The 20926-nt window shown below is 45.6% G+C and overlaps 1 protein-coding gene across 6 annotated transcripts in view; it reads right to left on the reverse strand.

Moving 5' to 3' along the window:
- The window catches only part of ARFGAP3 (ARF GTPase activating protein 3), a 520570-nt gene that overhangs the window by 262673 nt on the left and 236971 nt on the right, over positions 1 to 20926 (reverse strand). For 3 of the 6 annotated variants that reach the window (XM_086922080.1, XM_086922088.1, XM_086922117.1), the window contains exons 7-11: positions 15222 to 15281; positions 14830 to 14874; positions 13537 to 13583; positions 9440 to 9585; positions 6576 to 6704 (exon numbers count right to left, since the gene is read on the reverse strand). In XM_086922080.1, the coding sequence (XP_086778206.1) occupies positions 6576 to 6704; positions 9440 to 9585; positions 13537 to 13583; positions 14830 to 14874; positions 15222 to 15281 (427 nt within the window). The remainder of the gene's footprint in view (positions 1 to 6575; positions 6705 to 9439; positions 9586 to 13536; positions 13584 to 14829; positions 14875 to 15221; positions 15282 to 20926) is intronic. The other 3 variants (XM_086922097.1, XM_086922107.1, XM_086922125.1) reach the window with 1 other exon arrangement.

Genomic DNA, 20926 nt, shown 5'->3' on the forward strand with positions numbered 1-20926 from the left:
TATGTGGTTGAACTATGTGTTCTTGAACTTCCTCCTCATCTGAACTTTGACATTTCACAATTAGTTCTGAGGGGCTATTTGTCTGAAACATATCCCCTTCATCAGACTCCTCATCTTGAAGGAGACATGTTGGTGGTAAACTCTGCACATGGCTAGGAGAAGTTAACTCCGGCGTCAGTGTCCTCTTGGAGATTTTAAGATGCACAGAAGCCAGAATCACCCAATGTCGACGGGCCCGTTGACGATGTAGTGTCGACAGTTGTTATAATATGGGCGTCTGTCGTCGACGGGATTGGCGTCGTCGACTGTATAAAAGGATTCGTCAACGATGTTGTCGCCCGCCCGCCCGCCCACCTACAAAAGCGACAGTGTAATGCGAGCGCACTGATAACTAGCGCGTGTTCGACCCCTGAGGCTTGAGCCGGGGGCTGTTACTGTTAAAACTGTGTGCATTTTTAAAAATTGTTTTGCGCCTGACTTTGACTATTATTTGCTTTTAAAATCACTAAAACATGCTTTTCCAAGTACTCGTCCCCACTCCCAGCGCAGCCGAGTCAGCGTTGACGCTGTGGGAAGCTGAGCTTAGGAGGCCATATTGGGGGGAATTAGGGTTGGCGTTCGAGTTGTTGCTCGCCTCCCACCCGCCTCTAAACTCGCATAAAATGATGTCATCATCTTGTCCGCGCAGCAAGCGGGCGCAGCGGGCGCGCCGAAGGCGCGCCAAAGGCAAGCCCGTCTGCGCCCGTCCGCGACTGGACAGGACCAGGGGCCATTACCCCTATCTATTCACTGGGCCCCCACATAAGATATAATTTTAATGAGCTGTTAAGACTAAGACCCCCCGTAAAAAAAGAGTGCAACCACTCATATTACCCTCTAAACTTGCCCGTTCAGTGCCGACACTGTCACCTTCACCCAAAAGGAAGTTTGACTACGGAACATCAGAAATCCTTTAAAATGTTTCTCCTAAATTGCAGATCGATGCCTAAACACCAAACTGAAATATCCATACTGCTTGAGGAGCACAACCCGGATGCGGTCTTTTTTACAGAGACCTGGTTAACCGATTCTTCGGTACCCGATCTTGTTCAAGCACTACCACACGGCTATCAAATAGCCAGAACAGACCGTGTCTCAGGAAAAGGAGGAGGCTTAGCAATAGTGTTTAGAGATAGTTACACTTGTCGATGTAATTCCACCGCTGTTCTTGACTGTGAAAGCGCGTCGTTCAATTTGGAATTTTCATCAAACCAACATTTTTCTGGCGTCTTGGCCTATCGCCCTCCTGGCTCGGCCAGACAGTTTCTAGATTCTGCGCCCTCAGTAATCGCAGACTTGGCTATTACATCTGCCAATTTTACGCTGTTAGGAGATCTAAACTTGCACTTCGAAGACACAGCGGATCACGCTGCTCAAGAGTTAATTACCGACCTATCTGCACTACAGCTGGTCCAACTTGTCTCCTCACCTACACATATAAAAGGACACTTATTAGATCCAGTATTTAGTAACTGCCCAGGTCTAGTGACAGAGCCCCCTATTGCTCTCCCGTGGACAGATCATCAACTTATCCAGCTTACCTGGAATATTCCTAAACCGCCTGTGCTCTTGACAGGGTTACGGGAGGCTCGAGATTGGCCGAAATTGTCAATTGATGAGTGGGCTCGCGAACTGCAAGCCACGACTCCCTTAATCACTACAGACCCTATAGAAGCAAATGACACCTTTAATAGCTGGATTACTCAGTCATTGGATACGATTCTCCCAATAGTAAAATCCCGAACCAAAAGATCTAGGACGTCAGCCCCCTGGTACACCACGGAGCTCAGGGAGATCAAATGTAGGTGTAGAAGGCCGGAAAGAAAATGGCGTTTGGGATACTTAGAACCCGACAAAACAGCGTACAGAAATGCTATTAGAAATTACAAGTTGGAGATCAAAAAAGCTCAATCCCAGCACTACACACAAAAGATCAATGATGCTAAGTCCAACTCGAGGGAAATATATAGAATAGTAAAAAGTCTTACTGTACTTCCCCAGCCTCCGTTAAACAGTAAGGATTTACAGGTTCGTTGCAACGAGCTGGCAGACTATTTTTTTAATAAAATTGATTGCATTTACTCTGCTTTCCCCACTATCCACACACAGAATCAGTTAGCTATTGCCGGCCCTTCCAATTACGAGGCAGTAGACAATAAATCTCCAGCATTGGAGAATTTCCCATTGCTGCAATCAGACCTATTAGCTTTGACTAATGGCCCAGGTAAAATCGGGTTCTCCAAGCGACTCGGCTCCTCCTAAATTTCTAAGGACCGTCAGTCAGACCATTCTACCGGTCATGTTAAAGATACTCAACGCTTCGATCTCCACTAATATAGTCCCCCCTAAGTGGAAAGAAGCGAGGGTGAAAGCACTTGCTAAAAAACCCAATATGAGCATTACCAATCTGAGTAACTATCGTCCAATCTCTTTGCTCCCCTGGGCCAGTAAGCTTTTAGAAAAATACATCAATGGCCTCCTGACCAAGTTCCTAGAGGAAAATAATCTCCTTGATCCCTCTCAGACCGGCTTCCGCCCCAAGCATGGGACGGAGTCGGCTCTGTTGGCGGTCCTGGAGGAAACAAGGGGTATCTTGGATCGAGGAGGATCGGTGGCAGTCATCCTCCTCGACCTCAGTGCCGCTTTTGACACTGTAAATCACACCATCTTGTTGCAGCGCCTCTGGGAAATTGGGATTCAGGGAGGAGCATTAGAGTGGATCCGCTCTTTCCTATCTGGTAGACAATTTCAGGTCTTTGAGGGAGCAACCATCTCTACAAACAAGCCCTTGGACTGTGGAGTTTCACAGGGCTCCTCATTAAGCCCGACGTTATTCAACGTCTACATGAGACCGATAGCTGGGATCGTCCGTACGTATGGTATTAAGATCATAACCTACGCGGACGATACCCAGCTGGTGGTCTCTCTCACGCGGGCTGGAGACCCTGTAGGGGCGGTGGACCTAGCGGGATGTCTGAGCGAGGTCAGCAGATGGATGACCCTGTCTTGTCTCAAACTCAATGGAGACAAGACAGAGGTCATGATGCTGGGACATCCGGCACCATCCACGATCAATCAGATCTGGCCTGCATGTTTGGGTACTCCTCCAGCCCCCAGGGATGCCATCAAGAGCCTGGGAGTCTGGTTGGATAAGTCCCTGACGTTTAACCATCAGGCCACTGTACTATCTGCCACCTGCTTCGGCCTCAGAGTATAGAAGAAGATTCTTCCGGTATTACCGTTTGAGGCTAGACAAACTGTGTTCCAAGGACTAATACTTGCGAGGCTAGACTTCGGAAATGCGCTCTACCTTGGGGCTCCTGACTCCACGCTAAAAAAGTTGCAGGTAATTCAGAACTGCGCAGCTCGAACCCTGCTCCAGCTTCCCCGCAGGACCTCTGTGAAGGCTGGATTGAAAAGACTACACTGGCTTTCGGTGAAAGACAATCAGCTTCAAATCCCTCTGTGTTGCTCACCAATCCTTTTGGGAAACTGGGCCACGGATCAGTCGCCCTTTAGTTGTTCCTTATCTTCCCAGCAGACAGCTTCGGTCTACCAACGCCTTATAAGCTGTTGTGCCAAAAATTAAAAGGGCTAGATCAGGAGGTCGCTCCTTTTCTTTAAACGTGGCAAAATTGTGGAACAGTTTACCCTTTCATCTCAGGTCCAACTCTGACCTCACTTCTTTCAGAAAAAACCTAAAAACTTTCCTGTTTAATAAATAGTCTGCCTCCTGTATCAAGCCTCTCAGGCAACACTTGTTAGTTACTAGCGCTGGGACGCCTCCGGGCAGCTATTTTTTGCGCTTTACAAATTTAATTTCATTTAATTTCATATGGTATTGATGTAGCCGTCGACTGTACTTTTGTCGACGGTGTCGTCAGTGTCCTCGTCGACTGTCGTCGTCGACGATTCTTTCGTCGACGGTGTCTTCGTCGACTGTGTCTTAGTCGACGAGGCCTTCGTGGATGGGTCCTTCGTCCACGGTACCGATGTCGACGGTGATGATCTAGTCATCGACTTGTCGTCGGGGAGGTAATCGTCGACGGGATCTTGGGTGTCGACGTTGACTTCTTAATGGCAATCGTCGACGATAAAGCCTTACCCGCTGTCGACGATGGAGTAGTCGTCGTCGATGATGAGAATGACGACGAAGCTGTCGTCGTCGAGACTGTAGTTGTTGACATGGAGACATACACAGGAGACACAGCTTTCCTAGACGTTGATGAAATAGTCGAGGTCGACGGCGCAGGCTTTTTGAAGGTGTGAACCTCCTTGTCAGAAGCTGATTTTGACAGAGCCTCTGAAAACTTTCTTGATGTCTTCTTTGGAGGAGTGTCCAGAGGGCTAGGTGAAGCTACCCTTGGCCTTTTAAGAGACATTCTTGAGGAGACTGAAGAGCCCTCATCAGATGATTCCAAATTACTCTGACCTTAAGCCTTTGGAGCCAGATCAAAAGGCATCCTTCACGGTCTTTAAGGGTTTTTGTTGAAAATGTTCGACATACCTTGCAGTCCTTAGCTGAATGATCAGGGTACAGTCCTTGTGCTGGTCATCTATGTGTAGCCTTTTCTTTCCACAGGAGCTGCAAGCTCTAAAAAGACCCTTCTTAGGAGTATCAGCCATAGTATACAGCTTTCACTTGACTGGAAAAAATCCAAAAGGTTGAAGAAAAGCTTTGAATAAACAATCTTGAGCAGAACTCAGGTGGACTCCCTTAGCACAACGTGCGGTAGAAAATCTGAGGGACTGAGACTCCTGACAGGAAGGTTCTAGCGGGAGGTGGTAGCTGATTGGATGTTCTCTACAATTTGGTCCTTTTCAAAAGGACATAGATATGTTACTAAGGTGAGGCCTCTAGGCCTACTTCTCTACATATATGTCTATAGGCCATTACTTTTTTATGTACCAGGGATTTTAAAAGTAAAGCGCGGGTGCCGCGATTATACTAACATTTAAGAAATTTCTCTTTTAGCCCCATCCTTTTCAGAATGGGCTCCCGGACTTCTTGCGCACTTAAAAGGTTTCTTATCTTCTTTATGGGGCCACCTGGACCCATAAAGATGATAAGAAACCTTTTACTTCAGCAGTAAATCAAGGAACCCAGTCTGAAAAGGCCGGGCTTAGCGAGAAAGAAGAACGTCACTAGGACCTCTTCTCCAATGGCTGGCCACCGTTTAGGACGCCAGCCAATGGAGAAGAGGGGCAGGGCTTAACCTCGCTAGTAGAAAATACCCTACCTCATTAAATCTCGCCAGCTCGACTGCGCATGTGTGCAGTCTTTTGCAGGCCGAGACCTAAAAACGTTTTCTATTGCTTTACTTTTGAAACAATCACAGCACCTGCGCTTTAGCTTAAAATTTTTAAAGTGAAAGCGCAGGTGCCGACATTGTAACTAACGTAAGCAAATAGAATTATTATGCTTGTGGAGGCATGCAGTGCTGGAAAAACAAAAAAAATTAAGCATAAAGAAAGAGTGTATACTGCCTGCAACAGCAGTTAGGCCAAAGCAACTTCAGAAAATAGTGCTCGGAAGCTGTAATTAAAGCCTACCAAGCAGCAACACACGTAACATGGGGTGTCGCAATGGGAGGTTACCAAATGAGACAAGTAGGTACTGAGGAGGTAATGACCAATGAAAAGCCACAGTGTCCAAAGACAATGACACAAGCCAATAAAAATATAGGTGGAGCTTAAAGTCCATACCTGAATACAGCATGCCTCGCCAGCGCTTGCGCTGCCCAGGCTGGAACAAATGAGACAAAGATAGCTCAAATCCACAAGTGGTGTGGCCACAGCTGAACTAGAAAGAAACCCAAGTCACTCTGGAAAAAAAGTTCAAATCAGCCCCTCCCTTCCTTTGCTTTCATTTATCTCCCTTTCTCTCTCCTCCCTCTAATTAGCCTAAAGAACCTGAAATGCCTGTTGTAATTACCTAGGGAAGGTGGCAAAAGTGGTAGAGTGTCCAGCAGCGGCCCTCTGCCTTTTAATCTGGCCTCCAACGGCTCCAGCTCACAGACTAAGTCTGGCCTGTTGCCCAATTCTAACTAAGATGGCCAACAATATCTACCAGCCAAAGTTCAGAAAGGATAAGAAACAGAAGCCAAATGCACTTCCTTCTGACTGGAGGAAGATATAAAATGTAAAAGCTAAGACCAATGTGTATGCATGTACAGACAGCGACACAGCACCCCTACAGAGCATTCCACACTACTCGAACTGCATTCAGAATGATGCAACTATTCCACCTTGAGTATCAACTCTCTTGAAAAAGCTAAAATGGGCATCCATTCCTTCGGGCGCCTGTACCAGACAATCTCAGAGAATCAGTGCAGAATCACATACTGACATCAAAGCAGTGAATTCATTTGCCAAATTTTATTTATTTATTTTATGCAACTTATTAAGCGTGCGAATACCCATGGGTGTCTTGGCGCTTGGAGGTAGGAGATAGAAAGCAAAATTTAAATCCACTACACATGTATGTGGTTCTCACATCTCTTGTTATTAAAAGAGCAAAAATGTGGTCTTCTTACCTTCTGTTGGCAAATCCCATTCCGAGTCTCTCTGCCTCTACTTTCTTTTTACCAGTCAAATTTTTCAATTTCTCATCACTTTTTAGTTGCATTTCAAGATCTTTGTATGCAAATCGCAAAGACGTTACACTATTGGAAAAGGAAAAACAGTAAGCATAAAATTCAAAGCGAACATTTGAAAAATCTTCACGAGTCAATCCTTCGGCTATTGACAGATCTAAAGAAATTCATTCCTCCATCCAATCATTGCACTGTGAATCAATCAAGATTTCTATTCAACCAAATGTAGACTATTTCCTTTTAAAGGAGTAACATATCCCTGTGGAAGTATGCAAAGCTTCAAAGAGGAAGCGGAAAGAGCATATATACTCATACACCATGAACCGCTGCTCTCAGGCTCGGTGCTGAATCTGGGACTGGCAAGTAGATTCGGGAGGCCACCTTCTACTGAAGTATCTGGGTTAAACAAAGTTACTGCGAATGCTATGAAAACCAGACTGATCTTTCAATAAAATGTCACTTTCTACCAGTTTCTAAAATATTTGAAAGTGATATACAAAGGATCCTGGAGCAAAGCACTGTACTAAAGTATGGTCTTCAGTTCTTCCATTATAATGAGGAAGATAGGTGAATGTTTGACGGTTTTTAGAGTGAGAGATCAACTGGGTTGAGACAGAGATGGCTTGTCTCAAAGCCTAGTGTTGTGTATCTTCTAAATGAGATGGGGAGTGTATCCACAAGGTAGTTTAAAGGGGTTTGTAAATGATGCAATCTTGAAGTGTAAGTCAGTGTTGGGAAATTAAAATTGGGTGTGAAGACAAACTCTGTCTTATACAAGGTGGGATGAGACACAGAAAATTGATGAGGGAAGGCTCCAGAGGACTTAAAAGGAGAATGTTGTAGTGGTGCGAGAGCATGAGTGCAGGGTTCCAGGGGCCGAAATGAGCCCGGGGAGGAGGGCGAACGAGCCTACATTCCCTTTCTTCTAAGCGGCCGGGTCGTAGGGGATGTGATCCCCAGGGCCAAAAGTGGCCCAGGGAGTGGGCCACATGGGTTTCCCACTGTATATATTAAATAATGAATCTACCCCCGGCTGGATTTGGCCCACATGGAGGCAAAAAAAAAAAATAAAAAAGCACACGCGAGTAACAGCGCTTGCTGTCCCCACCCACCCCCCCATGGATCCTCGGCCGTTTTGTGAAAAATTAACAACAAAAACTTCCTACCCTGCCCCCCTTGTCTTTTCTTTTAATGTTTTTTTTTCTTGGGACTTCGCTGAGTGCAAGTCCCAAAACGGCTGGCAACACTTCCTAGTTGAAGTGCTGGAAGCCAATCAGATCTCATTTTGTGATCTGTTGGATCCGCGGAGGATGCGTGGCCCTAGATATACATAAATCGTTTTTCTTTAGTAACTCCAAAACTACTGAACGGATTTACACCAAATTACAAAAAGCAATCTTTCTGGACGAAGATTCCGTTTTCTGATAAATTTGGTGTACTTCCGATAAACGTTTCAGGCTATAGTCGTGTTCAAAATCCCTATCGGAAATTGCATTAGGAAAACATGTTTTGGGACATTCCCCCCCCCCCCCCCCCCTTTTCTCGACCACCTCCCCCCCCCCTTGAAGAATCACTCTGGAACATTCCAGATAGCAGCTGAACTGAGCGGTGCTAATTTAGCAAAGTTTGTGAAGTGTGGTTGAGTGCAATGGCTTAGAGAAGAGTGCAGAGTAGGGGGTGGGAGTAAATAGAAGCTACATGGGCAGGGATATATACTTGGTTCATGCTCCAGAGGAGGGACAAGCACATGTAGAGGACATGATGCCCGCATGCTGTGACCAACAGGAGTGAAGCAAATGGGAGCTACGCTGAAGCTAACAAATGGTAAGTTGTGGGCGGGCTGTAAGTCCACTTTATGCTGGAAAAAAAAAAGTCTCTTCAATGTGCGATCTAGGCAAAACCTATGAATGCTGCGACAACGCTTTTCTTCTGAGGGTGGGAACTGTACATAGATTTCACTGCAGGTGGTGCCGCAAGAGACAAGTCCGGGGCAGAGGAGTCATGGATCCAAGTTCTGAAATTAAAACAAATGTCTGGATTGGAGTTTAACACATTAATTTAATTCTATCTTGTGCTTGATGAGAAATCGTATATTGATATGGCCTACCTTGGACTATGTCCGACCTAAAGATGGGGGGCGAGTTGGGGAAGTAGAGGGCGTAGATGGGGATAATTGGGCACCACCATACAAGGGTGGCTCAGCGGTCTGAATGAGCTCCTGGGGGATGGGGAGTAGGGGCGTACCTATGTAAGTGGGTGGCCAAGGCTGGAATATGAATGGGCCAGTCCAATGGAGACTTTGGTGCTGATAGAAAGCAAAAGATAAAATCACGAGGATAGGTAATGGGAGGATTTCCCAAAGTGTCTGACACAGTTAAGGTGTAACGGGCTCAACAGTTTGACAGGAAAATGAGCGTCTGTGTTTATAGGCCCATGTTCAGCACTCCCTTATTTTCAAGCTAGATTCTCGCTGTAGTGTACAAAACAACATCCATACACTTGCATAAAAATACGAAAACAATGAGTTGAAATACTAACTATAAAAGAATACATTAATGGAAACCTATTTAGATTTGTAGTAATACACGCAGCTTTGTAAAGCTTAGTTCTCTCAGCTTGATGCATACTGCCATCTAGTGGTTTGCAAGAGATTACAGCACGATGTAAAGTCTAATCAACAAGTCATTCTCCCCGTTACCCAAATCGGTCTGACAAAAACAGGCGCACGGAAGCATTCTGGCCGGTTAGCGAGGGTTCTGAAAATACAACACCATTTTTTATAGCAGTAAATTAACGATACTTACACAGGCTCTTCGCTTTCAGCTTTTTGGTTGGCGTGCTTCTCTTCCTGCTCCTTTCTTTTATCCACCGCTTGCGCGTGTTTTTCAATTTCATTGAAACTTTTGCTGCTCACTTTCTGAGCTCCGAGACCACCTTTTTTGGCACCAAGCTTCAGACAAAGCAGAATTGGGTTACACTGGTAAATCAAAGGTTACACTAGTAGATCAACAAGTGCCCGACTTTCATGGTTACTAAAAATTAAGCAGCAATTCTTAAATTAGCCAAGCGAGGGCAAATGCTCCAAGTAGTTGGTCGCATAGGTTCACAATGCTTACAAGTTTGTTTTAGTAGAACTGACTTACTCCTTACAAGCTTCCAGAACCTGTCTACCAAGGATCACACATGCAAGGACTCCGTGACACTAGTGCTCCTTTCCTGCAGCGGGCAATGAACTCACCCTGAAGATAGCAGCAGCCAGGTAATCACGTGAGGGGGAAGTAGATGTGGGAACTCTGGTGTGAGCGCCAAGGGAAGGAAGGCCTGGTATGAAATTCAGAGCTTGTCGCTAGTACACCCCATTGAAGCAATGGGATTTAGAAACGTAGGTCCGAACTGGGAGGGGTGCAGCTAGGCAAGGACCTACCTGCACTACCTATGGGCTTGTCAAAAACAAACACTACTGTAAGGTGGTACTCAGTTGCAGGGACAGGCAAGATATGGGACACACATGCCCAACACCCTAGAGGAGACTGTCAACGACAGTTGGTGCATTTCTAAGGGCGCTGCGCCAGGCCGCAGCAGTACGCAGAGGCACGGATCTGAATACACTGACACCGACAGGTTATTTAAGGTCTGGCAACTCCTAGTAAGTAGGAAACTGACGGCCTAAAGCGGTGGCATTGATGCTGTACTTGGAGCCTGTTTTAAGATCCGAGCCATAGATTTTAGAGAATTCTTTGGCCAAAGATATTTATGAGCAGTACAGCTTATTCCACACAACTGGTCCCAACTACTAGTGAGTTTTCCTCGTGACAGCAGCAATCCTCTCACCAGCGCGGAGGGGGTGGCGCAGGGAACTCCTCGCTACACAGCTTTTAGTTCACTACTGTGCATGACTGGTCAACAGTGATGCTGCCATGAAACTAGCAAACAGTAAATCTCGGTCAGGGGAAGGTGGGTTGGGGTAGTGAGGGTTTTTTAGGTGTTTGGGTGTTGATATTTGAGATGAACACGCGGTTTACCTTCTCCAACACCTTTTCTGGAAGAGACCATCTAACCACAAATTGCTCACCTTGCGCCAGAATGGATCTGGAAACTTTCATAGCAATTTCCTCATGCATCAACAGGTGGAGTTATGCAGCTGTACTTCGGGTCCGTCCTGCCCCAGACATGATGTCTGGCTCACTGTTTGTGCGCCACCTCTGCGTGTGCAAGTCAGTTTCCTTCTTTATCTCCATTCTTGCGGATGAATGTGGAGCCATTAATATCAGTTTATGACAGCGTGCCGACTTCAGATTCGAATCTTATTAATGGATTAGAAGGGTCCATCCCACAGAACAGATTGGGTTGGTGAGGAATCAACAGTAAGATGGTCTCTACCTCAAAAGCCACTACCAAAGGAAAGTAACGCATTCTTCGGATAGAGACTTCTACCCGCAGATTTTTCACCTTCTGAACAGATACCAACCAGGACCTCCTAGATGGTGAGTCTATGGAATGGCTCAGACCAGGAAACCCTGGAGGACAGATCAAGCACAGTGCCCATCTTGTGACCTGGCTATCCAAGCAGTAAAGCTTTGTGAACATGTGGCTGGCCCATAGCAGATCTTGATGCATATTACAATCCATCCTGGATGATCATCTTTTGCAGGTCTTTCTTTCCTTAGCCGCAAAAAGCCAAACAAAAAGTTGATTGTCCTGTCAGTAATCTCTGGTTCGGTCAATATTGGCACCAAGTGCCTATATCCACACAATGAATTCGTTATTCCTCCTGGGAGGGATTAGGCAGTGCATAAAAAGCTGGTAAGGGGAGGGATGACGCAGCACATAAAAAACTGGCAAGGGGATGGATTGCCCTATATGGAAGGGTGTGACTACCTTGGGCAGAAATGACAACTTTGACATAAGGACTAATTTGCCTGGGAATCAAAATTTACATCTGAATTTAGATGATGGACACCTGGCTGCCAAGATGACATTAACTACTTCAGGAGGAAGAAAGTCATCAACTGGTGCCGCTCAAACTCCATGCATGGAGGTGTAAACTGTGCAGGCTCGGGTTTAGGACTCAGCCCTGTTGCAGCGAAAGGAGGTTGTCCTGAAGGAGCAGTAAGGTTGGAGGACAAATGCTCATGGGCAGAAATTCTGATTACCACACTCTCCTTGCACAGTTCAGACCCATTAGGTCTTTCCTGATCTTTTGATGCCTGCACAACCAAGCTATCTGTGTGCAGCAGTGTAAGGTCTCTGTGCGCTGCAGCCAAGGCTATGTGCACCAAGAACCCGACTGCGAGTGTGGATGCCGCAACAAATATATATGAGCCTTGGGCAGGGGGCAGATAGGGGGCATGTAATTTAGGGTGGGGGAGAGGGGTCAGAGTAGTGGCAACCTTGGCCATGCATACCCATTTGCCATTCTTGTCTTTACCACGGAAATGTGTGGTAAACGAATGCATGATTAAGACGCATTCGAGGTTCAGGCTGCGTGGTAGGGGCACGTGTGATTTAGCCATGCATGCCTCTATCATACAACCAGTCGAAGTGCTTTTAAGAAAGTATGGGAACTGGGATGCTGCTGTGTGCAAGGGGGCAGGGTGAGTGAGGGTGTGGGTGTGGCTAAAAAATAAAATATTACGTAACGTTTTAGTCTTTCACCTTCTGGTAACTACATATAAAATAACAGCTTAAATGAAAAATAATATGTTAATCAGTGGGAAATACACTATTGTACACTGTGAGAGATGCCTTTACTTAGCAGTTTTTTTTATTACACATGCCATTACTTTGCAAAATCATTTACAACCATTAAATTGCCATTACTTAGCAGTACATTACTTTGCAGGATTTTACTACGCATGAAGATTCTTTTTTTCATTTTTTTCCCTACACACCAACACTCCCCTCCACTACCCTAAACCCTAAAACACTACCCCCTACACTACACATACACTACAACACTACCCTAAACCCTAAAACACTACCCCTACACTACACATACACTACAGCACTACCCTAAACCCTAAAACACTACCCTACACTACAACACTACCCTAACTACACTGCCCCACTTACCTCTCTCTGCCCGAGGTGCCTCTCTTCACCTTCAACCATGGATCCACTCTTCTCCTGCGAAGTAACGGCATATGCCAAGTAACGGCATATGCCAAGTAAAAGCATGCTAATTAAATGAAATGAAATTTGATTTGTAGAGCGCATGGCTGCCCGAAAGCGTCCCAGCGCTTGCTTAGGGAACCCGCCCTGGTATTCCCCTGCGAGATAACCCATTACTGGGCATCCCCAAGGTGAAAGTCAGGCATCCCGCTGCGAGGGGCCGTTGTGGAGATTAAGCAAGCTATTGCCCAGAGTTACAGAGTGGGACTCCATGATTGGAATAGGCACTGAGGCGAGAATTGTCAGGTCCGGGGAAATTTGAGCCCAAGACCCGCCGAGGCGGGGAATTGAACCCTGGTCCGGGCCAGACCTCTGCATCAGGGTCTGCCGCTCCAACCACTTGAGCCAGACTTCTCCATTAAAAACATGCGTAGTAAAGGACTATGCGAAGTAAAATATGCTAAGTAAAGGAATAGTGAAGCAAAAGATGCTAAGTAATGGTTGTTTCCCTTTTAAAAGTCCAAGACATTTTCAACCCTCGTCAGTATGAGCATAACTGTACATGAGGCAGTTACAAAAAATGTTTTACAAAAAATAAAGCATTTTACAAAACAATTTGTATACAGCCATACTAATTGTGAAGATGCTACTGTGTATTCTATATAGATTTGAGCTAAATACGTGGTAAAGCACATGTTTATTGTCATTCTAGCAAAGAAAAGTTTCACTTCCTTCCTTTGCCAGACACATTTTATGACAGAACTATAAAAAGAGTTTGACTTATATTTACCCCCTTCTTCACTTGATTTGGCTTCTTTTTTATAATGGAGGTTGTATCTATGAATACAAATCAGAATTTTAGCAATATAACAAAGGAATCTGCAAACAGGTTTTAAAAGCTTTAAAGCATAATAATTAAGCGTGTGACCTCTTGCAAAGAGCATCTTAAGATAATGTTGCATTTTATATACAAAATGCAAGTTTCTTATGAAAGCACAGAAAACGAAAACTAATTTAACAAGGGAGACCTAGGCAAAGCCCCTTATTTACTTCAGAAATCAGATAGATAAAAAACTTACTCAAAATCGCAAAGCCAAAAAATCTTTTTGAGATCAACCACTTCACAACTCAGTGTAGGAGGGAAAGCCTGGCATATGTTTAATAGCTACCACAAGATGAAAGGATAGGACAGCCAGCAAACGCATTCCGCATAGTTCAATAGATAAATAATAATGGAGCCAAACATGATGCTGGAGTGCCCTAGTAAGCTTGGGACATTCATCTATTCTTAAAAGAACAAACACCATTTGTGGTGCTCTGCATCGGTCACAAAAGTGACAATCACAGCAGCCTTTCCCTTTAGCATATTGTGTCACCGCAGAAGAGGAAAACCGTTCTACATACATTCACCGCCCAAATCAGGTATTTGGTTTACTGCTACGTAAACCGTTGTGTAATGGGGGGCGGGGGGGCATGATGGAGAGGGGGCGGAGGGTTTCCCAGCTTAAGAACTGTTATTTGCGACATTAAGCATTGCAGATTTTTCCATCCAGCACACCTATGAGAGCCTTTTAATTTCTGGAACGTAGCTAGAAATTATCCACGTTCATTTACATTCTCATATTCACAGATTTTGCTTATAACAAAGTAGACCCCACTCCTCCTCTCACCCTCTCAGAAAGGCTCCTTAAATGTAATGTATTTTTCTCCAGCTGCAGTACCCAGAATAAAAATAGCAGTGAGCCTCTCCGCTACTGATAAAATGCACTTCTAATGCAGCAGCTTGGCAGGATTGCACATACTATCACACGCATGTACACAAGTCTAGCCCGTTACACACTTTTTAATTCCAAAACATGTAACATTTAAAAACCTGACAATTAAGCAGATTAAATTGGCCAATATATGATACACCTATGATTATGATAGAATGAGAAAACCTGAGAGATAGAGGAAATCTTTACACAGAAGAATTGGGTGCAGAGTAAATCGCATGCAGTGAATTACAGTGCGCCTCTGCACCGGTATGTGGCAGAGCATTACAGAAGCAGCCCAACAGCAGATCACTTATACTAATTGTCACCTTTGTTAGGTGTCGTTCCTGCAGAATTAAAATTCACTGTGTCAGCTACAAGAAAAATAGACAAATAGTTCAAATAGTTGTAATCACAATTTTGTCAATAAAACTGCTGCATTGATATTATGCTTTGGATAATAGTTTTAAACAAAATCACTAAGTTTTCACACAGTCTTTTTAAAACTCAACTGCAATATCGATCACAATGTTCCGCCGGTCATACTCCATAATTACAGTTGTTTAAGGCTTTATGGATGCCATGATCGACTCAATTAGATGAAAGACCAGCACTTCATTGGACAGCACTGTGATAAACAGTCTTCTGAAGCATGCAATCTACACATGCAGACGATTACATTCAAATATTTAAATCATCAAGAACGTTATACTGGGTTTACCTAATGCAGCTTTTGGCGACATACTGAGGCAATCGACACTTGGTCCAATGTCAGACTCTCCTGAAATAGCAATATTCAAACAAAGAGAAGTACATGAAAGAAATGATTGTTTTTCAGCCTTTCCACCCACATGCTACCCACAATTCCGTTAACAGTTTACTTTAAAATAAGCAACCTCACTAAACAGTAAGTAATTAAATCATCTAAGACAATATTAAAATATGGACTCCGCATCATGAAAGGTACCCTTTCATGAGAAGGAATCAACCCATGGTTTTCTGTTCTGCTATTATTTGGATCGTATATGATGTCTTAGCTGGACTTGGCTATTCTATCTGAAACTATAGTTGTGAGTTTCATATAGTCTTACGGCTAACAGCATTTCAGGGGAATCTGAAATAATCATCATGAAGATTACATTAAAGGAGATTTACGGTCAACAACAAAAGATGAAATAAGAAATGAGTTACTTATCTGCAACTCTAGTTCTCCAACATTGGCTTCTTTTATATATTCACATGCTTGAATCATTCCCCGTCGTCAGACTGGGTATGCCCCATACATTAAAATAGCTGTATACAATGTAAAATATATACCAAACAGTATATGATGTAAACTGGCTATAGGCCTGAAACAACACCGTAGTTTATTATTGCATCCACCTCATTTCGAATAACCCAAACTCCAGCCAATGAGGTGGAAGCTTAACCACTCCTACTCTCCTAGAGGCCACCATACCTCAAAGCACAACTGTGAGAATAAAATACAATGAGTCTCTGACCTGGGAGGAGGAAGCGTCACATGAGAATATATAAAAGATACCAATGTCGGAGAACTGGAGTTACTGGTAAGTAATTCATTTATTCTACAACATTGGATTTTTTTATATATTCACATGCTTGAATCAGAATAGCAAGCAGTACACATTATGAAATGCAACAAAGCAGGACGCCCCTCACTTTTGGTGAAAGAGGTTTCTCAGGACTGCCTGTCCCACTTCTGCATCAGCTACTGCATCCACATCTAGGCAGTAATGCTTCGTGAAGGTATGCCTGCTCCTCTAGGTGGCTGAAAGGCAGCGGTCTCTCGAAGGCACCCCAGCATAGAGTGCTACAGTTGATGCAATGCCCCTGGTGGAATTCACCCTCACTCTTACCTGGAGAGGATGATTGGGTTCTGAATGACAGAAAGCAATACAGGCTGAAAGCCAACTTGCTATTACCCGTTTAGCCAGGGCTTGGCCTTTTCGTGGATGTGCGAATGATACAAATAGCTGGTCTGATGTGTGTATGTCCTATGTTTTGTCTAAGCTGAATTTGAGACATCTAAGCAGGTCTAGAGACTTTAATGATCTTTCTGCTGTTGAAGATGGCTTAGGAAAGAAGGATGGAAGACTAACGGTCATTCAAATGGTAGTCAGTTGGCACATTAGGAATGCATTTAGGATTAGTTCTGAGTATCATTTTGTCCTTAGTGAATCGGAGAAAAGGTTCTTTGATGGTGAATGCCTGAATCTCTCATACTCTCCTAGCGGATGTCAGAGCCAGCTGTCTTCCATGAAACAAATGTTAAATCTGCTCTATGTATAGGCTTAAAAGGAGGTAACATCAGCTGACTGAGGACTGTATAAAGTTCCCAAGGAACCTGTAGGATGTCAGAGGTGGAAATGCTCTAAAAAACCCTGTTTAATGATTCTTTGGGAAAACAAAGTAGATGTCAAACTGTCAGTCCTTCAAAATCTCAATACTGCAGCCAGATGGACCCGGACTGAACAATATTTAAGACAACTTCTGGCCACAGTTAATAAGTAAGGCAGGATCTGAGAAGGCTTTATTTGAAGCGGATGATGACCAGCATTCCTGCACCAGACACAGAATTGTTTCCCTTTAGCGTTGAAAGTCTCATTGGTAGCTGGAGCACGAGCCTGCACTAGAATAGGTTTACACTCGAGCGATAGATCCAAATGGCCAAATTCTAGGTGGTCAGGTACCAAGCTGTCAAGGACAGTGACTTGGGATCGTGGTGGAGAATCTCTCCATGAAGTCTAAAAATCATCCTTGGATGCATCTTCAAAGGAATGGCTGGACGTACTGCCACCTGCAGCAGCTCGCTTTACCAGTACTGGTGAACCAAGCCGGAGCAATGAGGATAAGAGTGCAATGTTCTACCTATGCCTTCTTAGACACCCTTGGGATCATGGGAAAAGGAGGCAAGGTGTAGGCAACTATCTTGAATCAACTGATCGAAAGAGCAATTCCCATCATCCCAGGATGCCAGAACCTGCTTGCAAAGCACAGGCATTTCCTGTTATTTGGAGTCGCTAACAGATCAATTGTAGGGTGATCCCAGTGATTGAAAATATAAGCCACCTTCTTCTGTTCTAGTTCCCACTTGAGACAATGTGTCTTTTGCCAGCTAAGCGTATCGGTCTGATCGTTCTGGCAGCCTGGAAGATACCCTCAAGCATTGTCTATCCTATGAGAAATGGGTCAGTTCCACAGCAGACAAGCTTCTTATGAAAGGAGTTTGGAATGCATTCCTCCTTGCTTGGCACTGTATTATATGGCGGTTGTGTTGTCTGTTCTTACTAGGAATGGGTGACCTGTCAACCTAGGAAGGAAAGTCCTATGGCGCAGAGTTCCAACATATTGATGTCAAGCTTCTTCTCTGCATCTGCCAAAGACCTCTTGTTGAAAACTCTTGCATGCGGGCTCCCCATGGACGCATCCGTGGTGAGTAATAACCTTTCTGTTATTGGTAGGAAACGGAGACTGGCAGTTGGGTTTTCTAGAATTCTCTACACCCATGGACCCTTCACATGCTACTCCTGCAAGTTCGACGACAGCAAGATAAACTCCTCATCCACGATCGCACAACAGATATCTGACTCCAACCACCTAAAATGCATCCTGCTCAACACCTGCTCAGTCCACAGACACGCCATCGACCTCTGGAACCTACTAGACACCATTTCTCCCGACGTCGCCTTCCTTACAGAAACATGGATGAACGCCTCATCAGCCCCAGACATCACCATTGCCATCCCGGAAGGCTACAAGATCATCCGTAAGGACCGCACCGACCAAACAGGAGGAGGCATCGCTATCGTCCATAAGAACTCCATCCGCATCTCAACCAGCTCAGACGTCAACCTTGCCAGCGCCGAACACCTTCATTTCCAGATCCACACCGACCCCAAGACCACACTCAGAGGCACACTCCTCTACCGACCTCCAGGACCCCGCGCACAATTCAGCGACGTTATCACTGACTTTATCACCCCACACGCCCTCCCCTCCGAGGAATACATTCTACTGGGAGACCTCAACTTTCACCTGGAAAAGAGCAATGACAGCAACGCCACCTCCCTTCTGGACAATCTCGCCAACCTCGGACTCAAACAACTTGTCACTACGCCCACCCACATCGCAGGTCACACACTCGACCCTATCTTCACCTCCAGCAAACATGTCTCCTTCAGTCACACCACTATTCTCCATTGGACGGACCACAGCTGCGTACACTTTACCTACAATAAGTCCACAACTCACAACCATCCTCAACCTACTCTGCGAAGAAACTGGAACAAAGTCACCATCGACCAGATCTCCTCATCGCTTCTTCAAAACCCCCCTGCCCACTCCTCAAACCCCGACCAAGCAGCAATTAACCTCACCCAATGGCTATCCAACAGCGCCGACATCCTAGCACCGCTGAAAAAACGTCAAATCAAACTAGGCAGCAAAAACGCCTCCTGGTTCAACGATGATCTTAAGAAATCCAAGAAACTCTGTCGCTCCCTCGAGAAGGCCTGGAAAAAAGACCCAAACACCAGCACCAGGGACGCCTTCAAAAACGCCACCCGCATACACCACCAACTTATCCGATCTGCCAAGAAAGCCGCATTCAAAGACCGACTAGACAACGCCCACAACAGCAAGGAATTATTCAACATCGTCAAAGAATTTACCAACCCCTCAGCCAACTCCAACGACATCACCCCCTCTCAAGCCCTCTGCGACTCCCTAGCTTCGTTCTTCCACAACAAAATCGCAGACATCCACAACAGCTTCAGCAACAGACCCGGAGACCAACCCACCCAACCTTCTGCAGGACCCTCACCCCCCTCGAACATCCTTAATGACTGGAACCCAATCTCAACTGAGGACACCATCCGCCTGATGAACTCCATCCATTCAGGATCCCCCACAGACCCTTGCCCTCACCACATCTTCAACAAAGCAGACTCCATCATAGTACCACACCTCCGAGACGTCATCAACTGCTCCCTCAAATCCGGCACCTTCCCAGAAAGCTGGAAACACGCCGAACTCAGCGCCCTTCTGAAAAAACCCACAGCTGACCCCACCAAACTCAAAAACTACCGCCCCATCTCGCTCCTCCCATTCCCGGCCAAAGTCATCGAGAAAGCTGTCAACAACCAGCTCGCCGCCTTCCTCGAAACCAACAAATCCCTCGACTCCTCACAGTCCGGCTTCCGAGCCAAACACAGCACTGAGACCGCACTCATCGCAGCAACAGATGGCATTCGAACTCTACTGGACAATGGAGACACAGTCGCCCTCATCCTCCTCGACCTCTCCGCAGCCTTCGACACAGTCTGTCACAACACCCTGTTACAACGACTTAGAAACATCGGAATCCAAGGAATAGCACTGGAATGGATCACCTCATTCCTTGCCGGAAGAACTCAGAGAGTACGCCTCCCTCCATTCAAGTCAGAGGCCACTAAAGTCATCTGCGGCGTACCACAAGGGTCCTCACTCAGTCCCACCCTCTTCAACGTATACATGAGCCCCCTCGCGGCCATCGCACGCCAACACAACCTCAACATCATCTCCTACGCTGATGACACTCAACTGATCCTATCGCTCACCAAAGACCCTAACACCGCCAAAACCAACCTACATGAAGGAATGAAAGATGTAGCCGAGTGGATGAAGCACAGCCGTCTGAAACTGAACTCAGACAAAACAGAAGTCCTTATCTTAGGTACCTCCCCCTCCGCCTGGGATGACTCTTGGTGGCCAGAGGCCCTTGGAAAAGCACCCATCCCGACAGACCACACACGGAACCTGGCCGTCATCCTGGACTCCTCACTCTCTATGAACAGACAAGTCAACGCCGTTTCATCATCTTGCTTCAACATTCTTCGCATGCTCAAAAAAACATTTCGCTGGATCCCCACCGAAACCAGAAAAACGGTCACCCATGCACTGGTCACCAGCCGCCTGGACTACGGAAACACCCTATACGCAGGTATCACTGCAAAACTCCAGAAAAAACTCCAACGCATCCAGAACGCATCAGCCAGACTCATACTAGACATCCCACGTAATGACCACATCTCTAATCACCTGAAAAACCTCCACTGGCTCCCCGTCAATAAGAGGATTACTTTCCGCCTCCTAACCCACGCACACAAAGCACTTTACGAACTTGGACCCGAATGCCTCAACACACGACTTTCCTTCTACACCCCCTCCCGCCAACTACGTTCTTCCAACCAAGCGCTTGCTACCGTACCTCGCATCAATAAAACCACCATGGGAGGTAGATCCTTCTCCTACCTCGCAGCTAAAACCTGGAACTTACTCCCCACTCACCTTCGTCTCACTCAGAACCACCTAGCATTCAGAAAGCAACTTAAAACTTGGATATTCGACAAGTAACTCCCCACCCTT

The sequence above is a fragment of the Lissotriton vulgaris genome, chromosome 1_1 (genome assembly GCF_964263255.1).
Source record: "Lissotriton vulgaris chromosome 1_1, aLisVul1.2, whole genome shotgun sequence".
NCBI classification, from domain to species: Eukaryota; Metazoa; Chordata; class Amphibia; order Caudata; family Salamandridae; genus Lissotriton; species Lissotriton vulgaris.